The following is a 21,481-nucleotide window of genomic DNA, read 5'->3' as shown; positions in this document are numbered from 1 at the left end:
AGTTCTGTTTCCTCTGCCCTTCTGATTTCCCATAGATATGTACCTCATCTACCTCATCCGGGCCACCACAGTTGAATATTAAGGATGTCCTTTTTTCTATGTGAACTACATCCAACTAAGAAGAGGGCCCAATACAAGAAATGTGTACCTTTTATGCATGAACTATACCAGAAGCAAACACTCTAATTTATGTGAAATAAAGACCAAATAAAACCAGAAGAAAACTGAATGTGTGATTTATTATATTTAAGATTGGTCTATAAGGCTTAAATATGTCTGTCATAATTAACAGTAAGTGAATGCAACTTTACAAAATCAGTATTTCAATACAGTACAGGACTAAATGTGGCAACTGTGCATTGAAAAATTGATATTTCCTCAATGCAAATATCAAACGTGCAGCACCATTTAGAAGCTTCCACTAAAAACGCAAGCTGCAGTAATTATTACAAGCTCTACTCAGAACACAAGACTACCTATATCAAGCGTTAGGGGAAAACAGTGGAGTCATTCAGGCGTAATATGTCAGATTTGGTACAGGATTAAAATACTAACTTTTTTTAATGTCCTGGTTTCAAATTAATAAATACAAAAATAATATAAAAATATACACCAGTTGATAAGACTGCACCGCAGAGGATCAGAAGGTTAAATCTCGCTCTCATATGTATGCAGGTATGTCTTTAGCGTCAGAATTTCTGGATAGCTGCGGCTGGTCTTGCGGAAGAAATCCAGACTGGTAAGATGTTCGATGTCCCGCACCCGAGCCGTGTGCATCTTTATAAGCTCTTCTACCCATTTGGACTCATCCTCTGAGCTCTGCAACAGAAAGGGAGTACAGAGTCAGAATTTTCCAAAGGAGTTTCTCTACACGGTCCATTTGCTCCACGTCCACAAATGACCTCTACATACTCCTGCACCCAAAGCCAAGGCGTGTTATTCCTTCCTGGCCTCCCCGCCTCTCTCCCACAGTGCTGCTGGCAATGGGCCACAAATACGGGCCCTTGGCTGTGAACATTTTCAGCAGCAATTAGCTGTACCAAATAAACCAGATGTGTGGTGCGAAACGGCATTCGATGCAACATGTTCTCCTAACATAAATCAAAATTGGGAAAACCAAAGGCCCTGGAGAATTCAGTGATGTGTTTCTTTCCCCTGCTGTCAAATTGCAATGAGAAGTACAGAGCATGAGGAATTAGGAATGCTCCTCTGCCTCCCAAGGAAAGGAAAGAGCTTGTGCCCAATGCACAAAATGATGTGTGTGCATTTCTAGTCCTTCAGAAGAATGTGCTAGATCAAGGACATCCTCTATTAGACGGCAGTGAATTGATATTTGAATGAGTTCGACTCTAAGCAGCTCAGCTGATACACCTGGCACTTTGGGGCCCAAGAGGCCTGAGTTGGAATCGCAACTCTTCCACTTCCTGGCTGTGAGACCTTGCTGAAGCTGCTTGACCTCTCTAGGCCTCGGTTTCTTCATTGGTTCATAAGAATAATAATGTTTACTTCAGCTCCCTGGGAAGGAGGAAGGAGAGGAAGGAAGAAGGGGAAAAAAATGAGTAAAGTAAGGAAACAACATCATGGGTTTTCCCATGATGGGAAGGAAGGAAATCTCTTTCTGTCTTAACTACTTGCCAAAAATTGCCTCACTGGCACAAATTCGAGATGAAAGACATTTAAATGTCCCACACTAAACAATTTATTCCACATCTAAGTAGAAACAAAAAGGCAGTGCAGATAAAGCAGTCCTTTACATTTAAAAAATATCTTCTTTCACTGTTGAGGGAACTTGAGAGAAGGAACGAGATCTGAGAACCTTGAGAATATGGAGAAATGTCTACCTTCGTCAGTAGACATGGGGCAGGAGGGTCTTTGCCAATAATTTTATTCCCAAATGCCTCCGGAATTGCAATGGCTTCCAAAAGTCTTTCTACAAGTCGAAGGGTAGCTGTGCGTCCCAGGGCTGAGAACGTTCAAGCATGCCCTCGCCCAAGTCTTTGACTGCAAGTGGTCTCAATGAACGACCCACCAAAGCCCAAGAACCTGCACTGGGTTTTCTCAGAAAGCTCCAACCTACACGGACCTGGACAGGGAGCTCCGGCAGCTTGTGGCAGTGCTAAATATGTACAGGAGGATGTTGGTTCAGGAAACTGATGCCTGGCCATCCCAGGCAAAATGAAGAAACAGGAAGAAACTGCTTTGCAGGCTGGGGGAACTAAGGATTTTAACCCTCCACGCCCCACCCTCCTAACCCAAGCTAACCAAGATCTCTGCGAGTCATAGGAAAGAACAGGCCTAAATATAACTCTACCCACAACGGTACTGACCAATCCTCCGTGTGACCACATAATTAACGAAGTAGGAGGTCTCCAAATGGGTCGGGACCCCCTCAGAGTAAGCAGAGTAAGCATGAAGTGATATTTTCGGGAGAATTTTCATATTCAACTCATTTATTTGAGTTTTCAATGGTCAGTAAGTCTAATGTTTCCTTTGTAAATGTAAGTCATTTGAATGTGTGGACAAGAAGTGAAAAGGTTTTTCCTAATTTAAATAATGGCTAGCCGGGATTATACGAATTTGGGGGAAAATCTGTCTTTGGCTATTTCTTTCCTTGGGAAGTGATTTGCCAATTTCATTTGAGGGGCATTCTCCTCTGGTTCTCACAGGCTAAAATCCGGCCTCCAATTAGTCAAAATACTGGGCTATGTTACACTTGAAGAAAAGGCCTTCTGCCTCTTGCTAGCAATCCACAGAAGGATTTGCTGCAGGAGACTCTAGTACAAAATGCAAAACTAATAAAAGCCGAATAAAAGTTCATGTGCTCCAAGAGAGGAAAAGAAAAACTTTAAAAATAAATTTACACATTAATGCAAACGAAAGCACAGTCCAGGAACTTGCTTAGTGTTTTTCTTGCTATGGACATTTATCCTTCACCTGCCTTTTCCCCCTAACTTCCTCCCAAGTGAATTTGTGAATTCAAGTCCCAGAAGTCTTAAGGTAGACTTTAAGGCAAGGACAGGTGTCTACGTAGGCAGGGGGTTCTTCAATAAGAGGCATGCTGGCCTTGAACTCTATAAGAAATACCCCTAAGCTCTGTGCAAAGAGGAAGATGTATGAGGACATCAGTGGATTTCATCTGTCAGATGTAACATCGGGGTGAATAAAGAACTGCCTCTGAGCTGAGTTCAGAACAACGTTTTTCAAACTCCTGCATCACCAAATTCCCCTAATGACAGGGAAATGTGAACATACATTCCCCAGGAATTGAGGTGTCTCTTAAATGGCCTACTTTAAGTCTGAAATGTCTTTGTAGTCTCTGCCTTATCTTAAACATGTATGGCAATTTTGAATTTAACTCCATAAAATATGTGTTTCCTTTTCTGCAAAACTTTTACCTCCCCACAACAAGATTTTAGTAAAACTGAAGTTCAAAAAAGTACATCATGCTATGCAGAGGCACTACATCCCTCTCGGGTATGCCATTACCTAGTCTCGAGGGCTGTGAACAATCGAAATTGAGAAAGTCGAGCCAATAAATTGAGGACAGCTCCTCTCTCACTTGAAGTTCCCTTGCTTCTCCACCTCCCATCCAATTATTTCTAAGATCTTATTTATCCTTCCAGCACAGTATTGCTGCCTTCCACCTTCCTTTAGAAATTTCCAAGACCACACCCAGTTCAAATTCTGTTCCCTCAATCCTGGGAATCTTGCCAAAGACCTTTGAGGACCATGCTTGATCCCCTCCAATTCAAATTTATCTCCCCCAAACAGAGTCTACAATGTTGCTCTTATGCCTAAACATTTTCCGTGGTTATCTAATGTCTGTGCAATGAGAAAAAAGTTTTCAGGCCCCAAGCTTCCACTATAGAAATCTGATAAGTTTGAAAAAGGATGGGCTTTTGGAATCAGAGGCCTTGAATCTAAAGTTCTACTTTTCTACTGACTAACCAGTAACCATGTTACATACTTTTTCTTTATGAGCTACAGGTTTCTCAAGAGTTAATGAAAGGGGAGGGGAAGGAGCTCATATATATCTGCCTAATAGGGTAATGAGATGATCAGAAGTAATGAATGAGAGGACCTGCAGAGTACTTGGATAGCAACATGGACTCAATCAATGATAACTACTACTACTATGGCCGCTATGACTACTACCACGACTACTTTTACTTTAAATCTGATTCCATGCAAACTTTAAAACCTTACCTCCCACTATGATCCTCATTTCCAATATTCTAGCCAACTTAATTAGCTTTTTCAGCCACATTTCAATTTTTGGTCTGCACCTGTTATTTTGTTTTGCATGGTCCTAGCCTCAATCTTCACCTGTAATTGAAGCCGTAGCCCCAAAGCTGCCTTGTCCACGAAGCTGAAAATCTCTGTTGAAGCTCTTCTTAAGGGTCTTTGCCTTCTAGTGAAGCAATTTCTATGCTTGTTTCATTTACTTTCCCCCTTGAAGGCTGCCTGGAGTGTGACTATGTTAAACACGCCATCATTTTTCCCAGGGTACCTTACCTAATTAAGGAATTTGAGTACTGCTTTTTGACTAAAAATCTTCCTCTATAGATTTTATCTCCTATTCTATTATATAAACAAAAGCATAGAGACTATTACTTCTAAAATCAACCTTGGAGCACAGGATTTCCATCACATTAAAGAAACCTGGAGTAATCATGTGATTTGTCCCTGAGTGCAGCATTAGTACAGAGCCAGGAGCACAGAGCACGGATCCTGTCTGCCTTCCTGAGGATTTTTTGCCATGCCGTCCTCCTTTCACGTTGGAATAAGTGAATCAAGAGTCATCTGTGCTATTTAAGAATGGGGTGACCTGTTACGTCTGCCCTCATAACTAGTAGCAAATGAAACTCTGATTTGTAAAGTATATATTCCTGTGTGTGTGTCTTTTTAAAAAAGTTTTTATGAATGAAATGTTCAAACATCCACAAAAGTAGAGCGAATGATATAATGAGCTCCTGAGAACTCTTCCCTCATTTCAGTAATTACCAAAATTGTCTTACTTTTCACTTTCTACAAAATATCTGTCTTTTGCAAAATGGAAAACATGGGCACTTCTATCGTTTGCCAAAATCAAACACAGAAATAGAACAACATTAAATGCACACACATCCCACACACCCCTATGCTGAAAAATAAAAAGCCATTAGAGCACAAAGTTCCCAAGTGTTATGCAAAGTTTCCTTTGGGTCCTTTCTAAAGACCCAATTTGTATACCCATTTGTGTAGTGCAAATGTTTTATGATAAGTATGTCCTAGTTCAAGGGTGGGAATATAAATTAAGACACCAAGATGAATTCTGTCAGCAAATCCTAAAGGACACTGTTCTTGAACTCACATTGCAGCTTTCATCATTGTCTGGTCTGTGAGGAAGGACGAATGAGGAGACAGAGAGGGGGCCGTCACACTTGTCGGCGGGCTGGGTGAAATCCAGGCAGCTGGTGATGATGCTGTAGTAGTGAGTTGGAACAGGAATAGAACTGCCTTCCACATACCTGAAACAGGAAGGCAAAATCAAACTATAGCCGAGGTAGTAGCTTTCTTTTTTAAATGGTGGCCAGTGACTATTGCCCAAGTCACTAAAATTAAATTTCACTCAATGGAGTCATTTTTCACTTACAGGTGTTAACCCACTTCTATATCTTTGAATATCATGTTTTCAATGCCTGGAATCCCCTCTTTCTCTCAACCTGGTAGACAGAAAAAGATACTCCAGACAAAGAAAACAGCTTGAACCAATTCTCAGAGGCGGGACATAATGCATAGGTCAATGGAGTACAAATGTAAGTCTGGAAGAGTCAATAAAAGCCAAAGTAAGGGGGGCTCTGAGTGCCAAAGTTGTAGAGTTTGGGCACTATTTTTCAGGCAGTAATGCTCCACTGAAGGTTTCTGTGCTAGGAAGTACCATTATGAGATCCATGTTTCAGGAAAAGAACTTTCATAGACTTGTATGAAATGGACCAGAGGCAGAAAACACAGGAGCTAGGAGAGCGATAGCCCTTCCAGCCACAGTGAGATCCTGAACTTGGTACAGTTGGTACAGAGAATTCATTTACTAAAGAAAATTCTAAGAACTGAGTGCTACTGATGAGTTACAAAAGTATAAAAAATTATTTTGAGTAGAGCATAGTATAGAAATTCATAATTCCTTACCTGGTTTTCTATTATCTTAATTTTAATCATTTCAAAATATTGAAATTATAATTGAACTAACAGTATAATTTGGGCTGAAAACTATGACAATAATCAGCAATAAAATAAATGTACAAGTAGGATAAAATTTCTCTTATGGATGACTGGAAAGGGGGTAGGATAACACCTATTTTATTAGTTATATATATGAAAAAAATTAGCATTTTATGTCTGTCTGTCAATCACAATGAAACCCTCTCATATTTTGTGTTGCTCTCTAACTGTTTCATGCTTGTATAAAATTAAATGAAGAGGGCTTCCCTGGTGGTGCAGTGGTTAAGAATCTGCCTGCCAATGCAGGGGACACAGGTTGGAGTCCTGGTCCGGGAAGATCCCACGTGCCGCAGAGCAACTAAGCCCGTGTGCCACAACTACTGAGTCTGCGCTCTAGAGCCCACAAGCCACAACTACTGAGCCCGTGTGCCACAACTACTGAAGCCCGCGTGCCTAGAGCCATGCTCCGCAACAAGAGAAGGCACCGCAATGAGAAGCTCTCACACCGAAACGAAGAGTAGCTCCCGCTTGCCACAACTAGAGAAAGCCTGCATGCAGCAACGAAGATCCAACGCAGCCAAAAATAAAATTAAAAAAATCTTTTAAAAGAGTTCTTCAAATATTAGGTATATCAGCTCCTTAAAAAAAAATTAAATGATGACCTATTATGAATTTGTTGTATTTATATCTTCTTACTTTCTCCACCAGACTGTAAGTTCCTTATGAACAGAGTATGCCTCATCCTTTTATATCCCTAATAGCACCACAGAGAGGGATAGAAATGAGATTTGACCAAAGTTTATATGTAATTTCCTATTGAAATGTACTGACTCAGAAAACCTAAGGAATTCTAAAAGTCCCCCCCAAATAGTGAACACAAGTGAAAATTATCATCTTCCCACTAAAGAGTTGTTGAAGAATAAAGTTAAAAAAATTTCTAATCTTTTGATACATTTTCTTTCATGAAAATGAAAAGTGCATTTATTTACCACAAATCCTAATTCCTTTCCAACCACCAATGCCTCGTTTAATCACAGGTCCAAAAGAACTGAAGAAATCACAAGGAGATTCGAAGAGCAACAGGTTTAAGAGGTATCAGCTCTTCTCTAGTACGTGAATATTTGAAAAATATTCTTGAGTGAGATCTTGGAATTTAAAAGCACACGTTGCGTGGGAATGAAAAGCTTACTGTTTGATTTTGTCTTGTGTGTCATGTAAGCCGTCGTAGTCATAGTCAAAAATTGGTCCACTTATCACATTAACTCCATTTCTTTCTGAAGCATATTTCTTCACCAGAACCCTTTGGAAATAATTCCAGACTCCTGTACAAAAACAAAATCAGTTCTCCGTAAACAAAACTCCTTGCTTTGGCCAAATTCTCTCTTGGATGCATTAAACAAGCCAAATGTCACAAGCCAAGAGACAGTAGATCTGTTGTGATTCTTAAGAGCAATCCATCCAATCCAGTTCATAAATGGGTGTGTCATTTATGAACCGGCCAAGAGAAAGATACGGAGACAATGGTAGAGGAGTTTAACGTAGCCCAACCAGTCAGGGAAGGATTTACGGGTGAAGTGGTTACTAGGCTGAGATCTGAAGGACAAGTGGGTGTTTCTGAGGCAAAGAGGTGGAGACAACATTCCAGGCAGAGAGAATAGTATGTGCAACAGGGGAAGTATGGTGTTTGTGGGAAATTGAAAAAAGGCTTTAATCTACTTTCTCTTCTTTCACATGTCGTAGATGGGCTAATTCTCAAGTTTATGTCTCTAGCCCTAACCTTTCCAGGCAACTCCAGACATGTTATCCAACCAGCCCTCTCAGGGTGCATTTGAAAACCTAATAATCATATCTAACAAAAAATTATCCAAACAGAATTCTTGATTTTTCATCCACTCCTGATCCAACTCTTGGCTTCTCCATCATAGCCAGTGGCACTTGCACTCACCCCGATGTTCAGGTCAAAATCTTAGGATTCATCCCTGACTTCTCTCCTTACTTCATATGCATGTGAACAAGTCCCGTTAGTGCTACCTCTAAAATACATCCCAGTCTTCCAAATCTGACCACTCCTCACAATTTTCACTGCATCCACCCTGGTCTAAGTCACTATCCTCTTTGCAATGAACTACCACAAAAGACTACTTGGCACCTTGGGAGAAACTCTTCCTTCCCCGCAGCCCATTCTCTTTGGAGTAGCCACATGGATCCTTTTACACTATAAATGTGATTGTATCACATTTCTGCAACACCCACCTCTAACACTCCAGATGATTTCTCACTGTAATTAAAATAAAATCCCAACTTTCCACCATGGCCCTTGCTTCCCTCCATGACTTTTCCTCCTATTCCTTTCCCCCTCAGGTACATGCCTTTCTTCCTGTCTCCCTACTCACTAAACTTGTTTCAGAGTAAGATTTTGCATATGCTTTTCCCTTCATCTGGAAAACACGTCCCCTGACTAGGCATGCCTAGTTTCTCCTCCGCTATTCCTTGCTCACTTTCATGGTCATCCTCTAGAGAGGATTTCCTTGGCCTTGCTAGCTCCAATTTACACGACAGTCAATCACAGGGGAAGGAGAGGGGCAGAATGGAAAAGGGAAAAGGCAAAAGAAGGGAATAACAGAAGACGACAGGAAAGGCAAACCAAAGAAGTTGGCTCTAACATGTTAGATTTAACTTACATGCTCTATTCTACATTGGGGTTTTGAGGTTCAGGCTGTTATCATTTTTTACCTCCCCTTATTAGAAAATGCTTGGGCATTTTTCCCATAGTGCTTCAACTGCTGATCCTCTATTCTAAATGAGAAAGACAGAGCAGCCCACCAGAGCCAAAATACCATGGATAATTATTTGCAATAAAGAAATGAGGACAGTGGGGAAGAAGTTCAAATGTTAACTTAAGCGTAAAAATTGGAGAGCCATAGAGGGAAAGAAATAACAATGAGAACAGTCAAAAGGCCAAACCCGCAGAAATGTGGCATGCGAGAAAACCATTCCCCTAGTGAAGGAGGACAGCGGGCCCTCTGTGAAAGGCCTTTGGCCACACCAGCCTCAGGGTGGTACCGTGTGCTTCCTTTATTGCTGCTTGCTCAAAAAGGCATCAGTAAAGGATAAAGAAATCCAGGAAACCCTGATTTGTGGAAATTCAATGAAGCTGCATTCCATGTAATATTAGGACAAATGGATCTACGGGGGTTTGTGAAACATTTCTCAGCTGGGGCTGAGAACAAACGAGGAAACCTTTTAAAAGCATACTTTAATTTTTCACTCATAGGCAAGAGATTCTACCTTTGAATAAGCCTTTATTTACTAACTTAGGACATCAAATAAACATTTTTTTTTTCTCTAAACCGTGTTGGCCATTTCACCAACGTCAAGTTGAGGAGGCTCGGCTCTGTAGATGACATTCCACCATCTCGTGTCCTATTTTGAGACTTTATTTCAGCCCTGAGAGTCATGTAACACAGCCCAATACTCCTTTAGAAAGTGGAGTTATGTAGAAGTGTTCCCTTTTCCTACCTTTCCTATAAGCATATATGTCTGCTCACTGTAAATAAACCAAAGGGAGGGCAAAGCTACTCTATAATGCTTTCTCTGTCTTTGAATACATGGATGGTTGGATGGATGGAGGGATGCATGGATGGAGGGAATATGGATGGATAGGCAAATGAATGAATGCTTTGTTAGCAGAAATAGAAAATGGATTGTTTTTGTCATTGGACAGTTAAGTTACAAATCCACAGAAGCCATAGAAGTCATGCAATCAAATCTCATAATTTTATAAATGACAGGCTAAATGGCATTTCTATGATCACATAGCCAGTGTTCACACTCCAGAGACCAGAACTCAGTTTTGGGACTGGGGCTCACTGTGCCTATACCATTCATTTCATCACTACCATCCACAAATATTTATGTCATATACAAAGAAATTATGAGTGTATATAATTTGCACAGCCCTAAAACCTCCTGAACTTAATTCTCTGATGATTCAGAAGACCCTTTAAGCTCTTGCTGGGTTTTGGGGTCAATATTCAGAACACATCACCATCCCACTAAAGGAAAAAGGTGTTAGTGGCTTTTACTGTAACATTCTATAAATAAATACAGATGCTGTTAAATGTCAGGTAGCCTCCAAAATACAGAGAAGACTCTTTTAAACCACTGAGCATTGAAATAGAGAGAACACCGGATTAGAAGGAAAGCACAAACTTGGTTTAGCTCAGCTTCTGCCATTCATGGGTCACTTCTTGTGACTTCAATTTCTTAATTATAAATAAGGGATAAAAAAAAACCTGCCAAGTTCCCTCACAGATTCATATTTTGGCTTAGCAGTAGAGAATTTACATTAAAGTTCTTCAAAAATTATAAAGGCTAAACACATGAAAGGTATTATTATTATTAAAATGAATAGAGAGGTAGGAAAGGTAAGTGGTAAATTTAGAAACATTTCTTTCCACAAATAATAGTCTACTAGGTAAATATTAGACTTACGTTTGAAAGCAGGATACATTGGAACCATATTGGTTACAAGGAATGCATCATATTTAGTTTCTGGCAAAGAGCTCAGATCTAAACATTGGGAAAACAAATAGTGCCCATTACATAATAAAATCGACATCAATAAAAAAAGGTATCTTCTAAAATGGTCCAAACAGCATGAAATGCATGTATCTACTCTTTTATTCCTACTTATCCCATTCTTTATATACCATTTCCTACTTCCCTTCCCACTCAATCTCTTTTCTTCAATCTCTTTTCTCAATAGTTCTCCTTAAAAAAATTTTTATGATTCTTTTTCTTCCTACTTAGTCTTGGGTCTACTAAGTATTTTATAAAAGAATTCTTTGATTTTACTGGCATAATTTGGACTTTTAAAAAAATGTCATCAAGGTAATGAGAGAGAATTAAAGGGCTTCATGTATTCTTAAGAGATCACCTCTATAGTATTATGTAAAAGATTTATGTCAATAATTTCCTATTTCACTTTCAGATGCTCATTTAGTGATGTCAGGTGACACACAGAATATTCCCTTGCATTTTAGAATTCCCCGGGAATAGGATTTGTGAAAGCTGGTCTCTTTTCTGGCGGCTGCTTTTGGAAGGCTCCCAGAGAAGTTCATCTCCTCAATCTCTTGAGCGCCCCTCTGGTTTTTAGGTTTTTTAGAAAACCTAAAAACCACTGAAATCCTAAATACCAAGTTGCACACGCCAGACTCCACAAAATAACATCCCTCTAGAATGGTCAGATCCTGCTATCTGTAACTTACAAGGAGGAAAGAGGAATCCATAGGACATCTGTTTATCATTTTTGTAGGCCAAACAGCTCTGACTGAAACTCGGAGAAACACGGACATCAGGCCGGACGCAATTGGTCAGGTGTTCAGGGATGCCAGAGACCTCAGCCTGCATGGTAGTCACAGGTAGTCAGCAATGCCACGGCACAGACAACACCAAACCAACAGGGAAATACTGAAGCCAGATCGTTCGGTTCCAGACAGCCAGAATCAAAGCCCCATTAGCTTTTACTATAGCTCATATTCTGATATTGACTCTTTTTTTTTTTTTCTAAGGACCTCAGTTTTAAATGTACTAAGCTAGTAACTTTTTAACTGTTATGTCTTTAGTAGCAGGACTCTCTGATCAGTCTTAGGTGAAACAATAATACGCAAGGCAGAAATCTCACTGTTGATATAACAAATGAGATTCCACATAAGACAGCTTAAAAAATAATATTCTGAGAAATAATATAGATATATCTCCTATTTTTAAAAAAAGACTATATATGTATTGTATGTGCCTGAGTACAAATGAATAAGAAGCTGTGTTTGGGGCAGTGGAAATAGTCATTTGTATTCAGAGTTTAAAAACATAGTTCAACTGCCCAATGAATTTTTCTAATTCCTGATATAAACTTTCTTACCTCATCTTTACCAAAACTGAAACCCCGACATAAAAACCTTCATTAAAAAAGAACAGGATGTTGATAGTGGGGCAGGCTATAGATGTGTGGAGCCATGGGTTTATGGGAAATTTCTGTCCCTCCCATTCAGTTTTGCTCTGAACCTAAAACTGCTCTAAAAAATAAAGTCTATTAAAACAAATGGCCAGATATTGGTGGCTTCTGTAACTAGTGGACCATGTCGAGCAGAGTAAAAAAAAACTAAAAGAATTAGTATGCTATGCTATTTCACCTATTACCATGAAGTTTTTAGAACACTGCAGAAAGTCTAATTCAAAATATTTTACAACAGATCCAATATAGGATTTCTTTCATCAGGAAAACTTAAAATCTTGTCTAAGACAATTCTGTTCAGCAAACAATCATTATCTTAAGGCAAGGAGCGTAATGACATGAAGAACATGAAACCCAGTTTTCTCAATGACCTGTTTGGAAACAGTGTACGATGTCCAGAGTGGCATTAGGAATATTTCACTATAACTGCTTTCAAAGTCAGTGTGATACAAGATATCATATCTAGTCCGATAAAGCACTGCAGGCCGTCCATAGAGGAGGTGTCTCTCTAGGAAAGAAAAAAATAAACTGTCTTAAACTCATATTAAACTGTACATCAAATGTTAAAGAAATATTGAAAGAGAGTCAAATTGTCCACAATTTGCTTGCTTACTTATTAATAATGTAGCTCCTTCTTCTTAATTTAATCAGGTTAGTTTTCCTAACACTTCTGTGGTTTATTTGATCACCTAAGCGTGGGTCAAGGCTTACAGTTATCAAAACTGTAATGTAAATACCATATTTATTTGAATGGTTTTTTTCAGTTATAAAGAATTTTAATCTGTATGGGAAAGACAATTATTTATTAAATTTTGAAATGATTCAGCTGAATGGGAAGTCAAGACCATTAGATTTTTATAGAATTAATTCACTTGACCCTGGAAAGGCTCATCAAATTAACCAAAGATTTAATTAAGAGGAAGGTACTCTTTGATCATTATTTGTAAACTGCAACTCAAATATGCATTATTTCAGCATAAAAAGTGAGTACTAATGAGCATTTAAAGTAAGTAGCTTTGTGACATGGAGGAAAACTCTTTAGGTAAGAACTTAAAGGAACATGTATAGATAAAATAAGTGGCATTCAAGGGGGTCCTTTAAATACAAAAGGGAGGTCATCGGTTACCAAAGAACTCAGTTAAGACCCCAGAATGTAGATTCAGACCCCTAAGAGGAAGCTCTCCTCTTAGGAAAAAATAAAGGTTTGAAACTTTATTCTTCTAGGAAGAAGACATGGGAGATTAATGTGCAAACCTTCATTCTACGCCCACAATAAATGCCTCAAGCTTGATCTGCCCATTTTAGACAGGCTAAAGTCAGAACTGCCATAGATTCATAGAAATTGGGGTCCTGCAGACCAAAATATTGAGAGACTGAGGCTTTGGCAATTCACAATCCCCTAAGTGATAATCCAAAAAAAAAATTGTTTTACTATGATTTCTATTAGAAAAAAGTCAGTTCTGGCACTTACTAAATTATGTATACATGTTGCTTTAATTAAAGTATTACCATTCTACACAAGTAACAGAGAAAACCCTTTGTAGGTTACTTTGCAAGACCCTCCCAAGTAGAACTGCTGATTTGAGGCAAAACAGCCCACAGTTCACAGCACAAGCCTGTTCTGGGTAGTTGGGCTTTGTCAACATTGCAGTAAATGTAGAAGTCTTGGTAAAGCTACCAAATTTGGGGACCCACCCCTAAGAATTAGAACATAATATGCTAATATCGTATAAATGAAATATAATGAAAAGCCAGCAAATCATAACAGTAGTACTTGGGAGCAGTTTACCAGGTCAGACTTTCCTTCAAAACTCAAACCAAACCTTTTCTAGCTTCAAAATTTCCATTAACGTTTTCCTTGATTTCATTTTTGCTGCCTCTGAATTTCCTGGTTTCAGCTGGAAGCAGAAGTATCAAGATTCTTTGAGAAGCTATTCTCTTTTTATCATTCAAGTTTTAATGCTTACCCAACACATTCCTCCAAGCTCAGATGCAAACCTGGCATATTATCCAATCTATCCCATTAAGAGGACAACAAAACAGCAGCCATAGTCCTCTATGCAACACCCCTCTTTAGAGCAGCCATCAGTCAACACTCTTAGACAATCTATAGACTCCACCAACTCTGGTTCCTCCTTGTTTCTCACCATTCCTCAACATAGCACTCCATTCCATGAAGGCTGATTGATTTGTAATACTGCTCATAATCATTGTCAACAACTCTATGCTATTATATATATGACTCCTTTTCTCTCTACTGGGAATAACTTCTCCACCAGTCCTGTCACTTATCTCCCTCCAAATTTTTCATTAATGTATTCCCCCCTCATCAAACATATACTGAGTACCTTCTTTGTGTCAGGCCTTGGGCTATGGAATAGAGATACTTGGTAAAGACAATTAAGATAGAGCTTTTGGGCTTCCCAGGTGGCGCATGGGTTGAGAGACCATCTGCCGATGCAGGGGACATGGGTTCATGCCCCGGTCTGGGAAGATCCCACATGCCGCAGAGCTGCTGGGACCATGAGGCATGGCCACTGAGCCTGCGCGTCCGGAGCCTGTGCTCCGCGACGGGAGAGGCCACAACAGTGAGAGGCCCGCATACCGCAAAAAAAAAAAAAAAAAAAAAGATAGAGCTTTTACCCTCAAGAAGCTCACAGTTCAATTAGAGAGACAAACACGGCATAAATAACTAAAATGCAATATGCTGCTCACTATATCAGAGATATCTACATAGTGGAACAGGAAAACAGAGCATGAGGCATGCCGCAGATGGGGATGAGGTGGCATCAGTACGGACCTTACAGAACTTATGAAGCTAAGCCAGAGTGACCCCACATCCCATTTATGCCTGTTGCCCTGGCATAATTGTCCTTCTCACCTTCAAAAGGGGATGACAAATAATATGGTCACATAGCTCAGCTCCCATGAAAGAGACATGGGGAGGAGAGGGAGAAAAGGACAAGAGGGGAAGAGACATCTTAAGAGTCACTTTCTCCTGAAAGATTTCTCCAGTTAAGCTTCTCCATCTCTACTCATGCTTCTGCTCTGCATGTAGAAACTCAATTTTCTTTGGAAATGTGGGTGTCATAGCTCCCAAGATATGCACAACTGCAGTTTTTGGCACACAGTTGGAGCCCAAATATATCATCATCTGACTAACTTTTTCTCAATTGTTAACTGAGCATGTATGACATGAAGAAAAAAAAATGTAGTGGCTTTGGCAGTCTCCTAATATCCAACCAAGTTCCCCAACTGACCCAAAGAATCTACTTGGGTCTTCCTATTGCATAATAGCTTCATCTAAGAAAGAGGTGAAATCATCTTTGCAGTAAGAAACACTTTAAGGTCCAGAAACAAAATTTAGATTTCCCTTTTTCAGTTTATCAGGGTATCAAACAATCACAGGTTCTTGGTCACAGCCTGCTACTCCCTATGACATCTTAGACAAGTCACCCATTGCATTTCTGTTTAGCAAAAAGTCCCTTGTTGAGCCAGAAGAGTGTACTTGAAGCTCACTCTTTGGACACATAAGTGCTTCATCTAGAGACCAGCCACCCTGGAGATGAGCCTGCAATCTTCTGCTTTTGAAATATGTTCCTCGTGATTTCTTGATATGGATCTAGTATAGCTTGTGTCTTCCCAGGCTGGGTTCCTACTCCGTGAAATTCCAGACAGAGCCTCCATTCCACACTCCAGTTCCCTGTTTACAATAGTGGCTGGCATTTTTGGTACATGCCACGGTTCTCCTCCAGATACCACGTCGGCAAAATACTGTGAGGCAAATCTTTTTAAGTGGTGTGGACTTCCCCAGCGCTCATTCTTTTTGTCTTCCAAAACTTGGTCATCCAGACTTGAGTGTGTGTTTCTTTTCCCTCTTCAGCTTCCTGATTCATATTCCCACAGATTAGCTGGCTGACTTGAGAGCCACATGAAAATCTCTCCTCTTTTTTGTTTTTATTTTAAACATCTACTCCCACAATATTATGCTCTTACATTTTACCACAAAGTCTCTACCCAAGGTCTTTCCTTTTCCTACGTCCTTTCTCCTCCTTTGCCTTAGAAGTGTCTACTAGCATTTACTGCCATGTCAACCTCCTCTGGGATTAGATTTGATGCCTCTGGTAGGGTCCTGTTCTTTCTTACCTCAACCCTTAAAACACTATGCTGGGGCTTCCCTGGTGGCACAGTGGTTGAGAGTCCGCCTGCCGATGCAGGGGACGCGGGTTCGTGCCCCAGTCCGGGAAGATCCCACATGCCGCGGAGCGGCTGGGCCCATGAGCCATGGCCACTGAGCTTGCGCGTCTGGAGCCTGTGCTCCGCAAGGGGAGAGGCCACAACAGTGAGAGGCCCGCGTACCGCAAAAAAAAAAAAAAAAAAGTATACCACAATAATCCTAGGGGAAGGTGATTATTCACCTTATTTACCCTCAAGAGGTCCTTCAGAACAAAACTGAAGGTTATGCATTTCTGTACAAAATCTAAAATGGGTTTTCTTCTACCCAAAAGAAAAAGATGTTGGTTTTGTTTTAAAGGCTACCCTTAAACCAAACTTGAAAACAGTATATCTACAAGCTCTCATTTGGAGGCTATAAACAAAAGGTAAAGAGGATCTTAAAAGTCAGGCTGTAAAGTTTGATTTTATTTTGTGTAATGAGGATTTTTCCAAGGAGTTTCTGCATTCTAGGACCACAGCTACTAAGTAAGTGACTTTAAGAGAATCCAAGGGAAACCCTAAGGAACAATCAAAGATAATACCAGAAGACTGGGTGACTTGGGCAGATCTGTGAGTGTTATCACTATCAGACAAGAAATATTTACTGAATTGATGAATCACTGCAACAAGCATACTAACATGCATACTTAATTTTAAAAATAAAGACTAAGATTTTTAGAAACCATAACTTTCAGGTGGCAATGCTGTCAAGAAACAGCACTCTCGGGGCTTTCCTTGTGGCACAGTGGTTGAGAGTCCGTCTGCCGATGCAGGGGACACGGGTTCGTGCCCCGGTCCGGGAAGATCCCACATGCCGCGGAGCGGCTGGGCCCGTGAGCCATGGCCGCTGAGCCTGCGCGTCCGGAGCCTGTGCTCCGCACAGAGACCACAACAGTGAGAGGCCTGCGTACCAAAAAAAAAAAAAAAAACCACTATGCTGTAATTCATCAACTGGCTAAATCTCACAATAAAATAATAACTTAATGAGGACACAGATTTTATCTATTTTGTTTACCATTGTATCTCTACCTCCAACAATGCCAAATATCTATGTGGATAAATAAATGTTTTATTTTATTTTGCAGTACACGGGCCTCTCACTGTTGTGGCCTCTCCCGTTGCGGAGCACAGGCTCCGGACGCGTAGGCTCAGCGGCCATGGCTCACGGGTCCAGCCGCTCCGCGGCATGTCTGATCTTCCTGGACCGGGGCACGAACCCGTGTCCCCTGCATCGGCCGGTGGACTCTCAACCACTGAGCCACCAGGGAAGCCCTGATTGTTTTATTTTTTAAAAAAATACTGTTCTTTATGACTTTCAAGAACTGGCTTTCTATGTATAACTTGCCTAATATTCCCTCTCTAGCTATTCAGGACTGCTTTAAAGTTAACAAGAATTACTAGTGTTGAAGTCATTTTTCTAACCAAACTAATTTCTCATGGCGTGTGATAAGGAGCCAAACACATAGGTGTTAAGAGGATGTTTAATTCCCTGTCTCACAAAGGTGATAGTGAATGTCAACCTGACTAAGAAAATACAAAACATGGTTTAGCAATGCTAGTAGAGAAAAGACTAAAGTGAAAATAAATAGTGCGATTATTCTTACAGTAAAAATTATACCTGGCTCAAGTGCCAGAATTGCTTGCTGTGAGAAATTTAAATATTTCAATTTCATTCATTTATCCATTGATTCATGGATTACAAAGTGAAAATTCAATAAGTTTGCCAAGACATTACATACATGTGATCCAGAAAAGCAGCCATGCAATTAAGATCCGGAATTCACTACAAATGTAGAAATAGTAAAGCTTTAGCAAGAAGTTTAGATCCCAGTTTTTGAAGCTCATATCTGTTCTTCCTCTTCATTTTAGTACAGGACTTGATTCTGTAAGTTTAGTATTCGTAATAAAATATAGCCTAAGATTAATTTAATATACCACTGTTTTGTTACCTCACATTTACCCTGGGTTGTTTCACTGTTGGAATGCATAGCTTTTACATGTGTGTTTGGTACAGATGTATGAGTGGTTTTATGTCATATGACATTAAAACAGTTACATATGAATGTTACAAATGGAATGGGCATGGCCTGTGGTTTATTCTGAAAAAATCAGCTACCTATACGTGTATTTTTTTTAAAAACTCGGCAGGAAAATAATACAACTTTACATTTGTATAGAACTTCAGGTCTACAAAATGGTTGAAAAGCCTCAATATATATTAGAGATAGCCAGAAAGGGGAAGTGATCGCTCTGAGCACAACACATACAGCACCTCGAATTCACGAGGTTCTACTCCAGCAGAGCAGACATTGACTATTTCCAGTGGGGGACTAGACTTATGACCCAGGACTCACCATAAAGGCCTGAAAGAACTCAGACCAAGAAAATGTCACTTTGCAGCTGAAGAAATGACTGAGACAAGACCCTTAAGGAGACAGACACCAAGAGACAGAGACAGAGAGAAAGAGACAGGAGAGAGAACACCGAGGCTTACATGTATCCTAGAATCTAAATGAGCAAATGCTTTGCACATAATAAGGCAATGATATATAATTATTTGAATTTCATGTAATAGTTTTAAAGTCTATCTTGTATCACTCCAGCTATTGGCAATTGCAAATAGACATTATTATACACACTAACAAAACAATGCTGTATAAACTTAAACAACCTTACCAAAAGTCTACTGAATATTAAACTGTTAATTATAATAAAAATAAATAAAGTCTCCCTTGTATCATTAGAGACTATCCCATTAGGCCATGAGCAGACCAAGAAGGTGTGCTACCATGATCCTCCCCTAACATTTTATGTCACCATTGTGAAGTTACATGCTGGAAACTATTGGTGACACAGCTGACAGAACCAGACGTCTCAGAGAAATCAGCTCCCAGCCCAGGGTAGGCGCTCAACAAAAACACGTGAGGGCCCATTTCCATGAAAGTATATAAACTTTAAGCCTCGGTGACATAAAATCATCTAGAGATAAGACACATATTCACCTCTGAGCAGAGCAATGGTGCAGTGAGCTCAATAACTATGGCTCTTTCCAGCCCTGAGAGTCAGTGATTCACCTAGAAGATGCCTCTTATTTTCAAGCTCAGAAGTTTGAGGCCACTGTCTACGCTGACTTGTGGGACTGGTTTTGTCCTATGAGCACACTGTCACGAGAAAACTAAATGAAAGATTTTTTTCCCAGATGGAAATGTTTTAGGACCATGAATAGTCAGAGCTTGAATCAGCGAAAACATTAGAGTCCATTCAAAGTTATCATAATTAACTATTTCATTAGTGACTTTTAGAAGAGAAACATCTCAGTAATATTTCTCTGCCTTGGTGAGTGAATATTTAAAAAACTCAAGTCATGAGACTCCATACTCCTCGATCCTGGCAGCATTGTAATTTTTCCAATTCTAATGACACCGCAGTCCACTAGAGGTTTGATGTCAAACACTTCAAATCACTTCTAGATTTGTGAAGGATTTGTGTACCTTCCATCAACTAAGTCCTATCTCAAAAGCCGTGTTCATCCAATTACATGCCAAAGAGTCTGTGTGTTCTATCATCAAAGAGAGAACCGGGAGGGTGGTGATGTAGAAAGAGAAGAAGAAAAAACATGAAGATCTTTATAAAGAGGGGAAATAAGTCAAGTAAATAAAATATTCCACTGGTTTCCTCAACCTTTACTTAATCAGATTGGAAATGGCACGTACGATAAATAGAACCATATGTAAGCTAATAACTCATGTAACGCTCTCACGAGAATTTGACTACGTGCATCTTTACTGCATGACTTGGGCTGCTGTGCTTGATCTCTGTCTTCTTTTTAATACACTTTTGGTCATTCCCTTGCTGTTACAAGATGCTATCCCACCTGCTGTAGTAACCTGTGTAGGAGCCTTTCCGTCTTCTTCTAATCTCTTCTAATTTTCCTGGGATTTCAAAACCAGAAGGAAGAGCTTATGTGGTAGATTGCATTATTGTTCCTAATTATTTACTGCTCTTTTGTAAAGGATTATATACTTCTACCCATTGCCAAGTGACTTGTAGGACAGTGTCCTTGTGGAAAGAATATACTTCCCTACTCCACTGGTTTCATGTGCCCTACTTTCACCAATGAACTGGGAATGGAAGTGACAGATGCCTCATCAAAGCAGAAGTGTTGAGACCCATTGCCTGGTTCTGCCATTCCTCTTTTCCCTCTGCCACGAGAAGGGCATGTCCCAGCTAGGGGCTGCTCCTTCAGCCTAGATTCCAGAATAAAAAGTACACATGGGGCAGAGCCACACTTGGCCTATAGTCAGCATCCTGAAATATGAACAAGAAATGCACAGCCCACTGAGATTCTCTTTTTTCATCACAAGCTTGCAAAAGTTGACTAATACAGGAGGGTTATTATTGTACGTAAAATAAGAGGAGAATGAGTTAGGGCTCAAGATAATCCTTCTTTGAAGAGAGATTTCTGATTTGGTTCCTTCTGTACATCCCTTCCCATAACATACACACTGACTCTGCAGGTTGGTAAGCTTCAGTAGAGGTACCAGCTGTTACCATTTATAATTGTGACTTCCATTCCCTTCACTGAAGTCCCCATAAGCACCTTAACTTATGACCCATCAGATGCACAATGGTATATTTAATCCCTCTGCTTTTCAGAGGGCTTAAAATCTATTGAGGAAAAAAAAAGGTAATGGAACTTTTCTGACTTATTACACAGCTGGCAACCTGTGTACATAGAATAAACTAATACCTTTTGCCAGATGGTATAAAAATCACTTTGCAATCCAAATTCGAATTTTAAAAAATATTATGCTTACACTATGAAGTAAATAAGAAGTCTCTCCAATTTTTGGAAGCTAGAAAACAAAATTATCTGGTTGTTTTTTCCATCAACTCCTTACCTTCTGTAGACCCTTTTATATGAAGGCGTTTGTTGAGTTCATCCAATTTGTTCTTCATGTGTGAAAACCAAAAAAAAAAAGAAAAGAAAAGAGAAGAGAAAGCAAATCAGAAACGTTTTTTCTTTCCAGCACCCTTCTCTCTATTTAG

General features: G+C 39.8%; 1 protein-coding gene across 6 annotated transcripts in view; it reads right to left on the bottom strand.

Annotated features, from left to right (window-relative positions):
* Window positions 1–232: 232 nt before the first annotated feature.
* Window positions 233–21,481, bottom strand: part of ENPP2 (ectonucleotide pyrophosphatase/phosphodiesterase 2) — a 76,089-nt gene continuing 54,840 nt past the window's right edge. For 3 of the 6 annotated variants that reach the window (XM_079901178.1, XM_079901179.1, XM_079901182.1), the window contains 8 exons: window positions 21,334–21,385; window positions 14,041–14,115; window positions 12,589–12,725; window positions 11,472–11,607; window positions 10,696–10,773; window positions 7,391–7,523; window positions 5,354–5,510; window positions 233–819 (listed from right to left, as the gene is read on the bottom strand). In XM_079901178.1, the coding sequence (XP_079757304.1) occupies window positions 649–819; window positions 5,354–5,510; window positions 7,391–7,523; window positions 10,696–10,773; window positions 11,472–11,607; window positions 12,589–12,725; window positions 14,041–14,115; window positions 21,334–21,385 (939 nt within the window). In that variant the 3' untranslated portion in view covers window positions 233–648. The remainder of the gene's footprint in view (window positions 820–5,353; window positions 5,511–7,390; window positions 7,524–10,695; window positions 10,774–11,471; window positions 11,608–12,588; window positions 12,726–14,040; window positions 14,116–21,333; window positions 21,386–21,481) is intronic. The other 3 variants (XM_079901183.1, XM_079901180.1, XM_079901181.1) reach the window with 1 other exon arrangement.

Source organism: Stenella coeruleoalba, assembly GCF_951394435.1.
Source record: "Stenella coeruleoalba genome assembly, chromosome: 17".
NCBI classification, from domain to species: Eukaryota; Metazoa; Chordata; class Mammalia; order Artiodactyla; family Delphinidae; genus Stenella; species Stenella coeruleoalba.
This window is presented reverse-complemented; position numbering and strand designations above follow the sequence as displayed.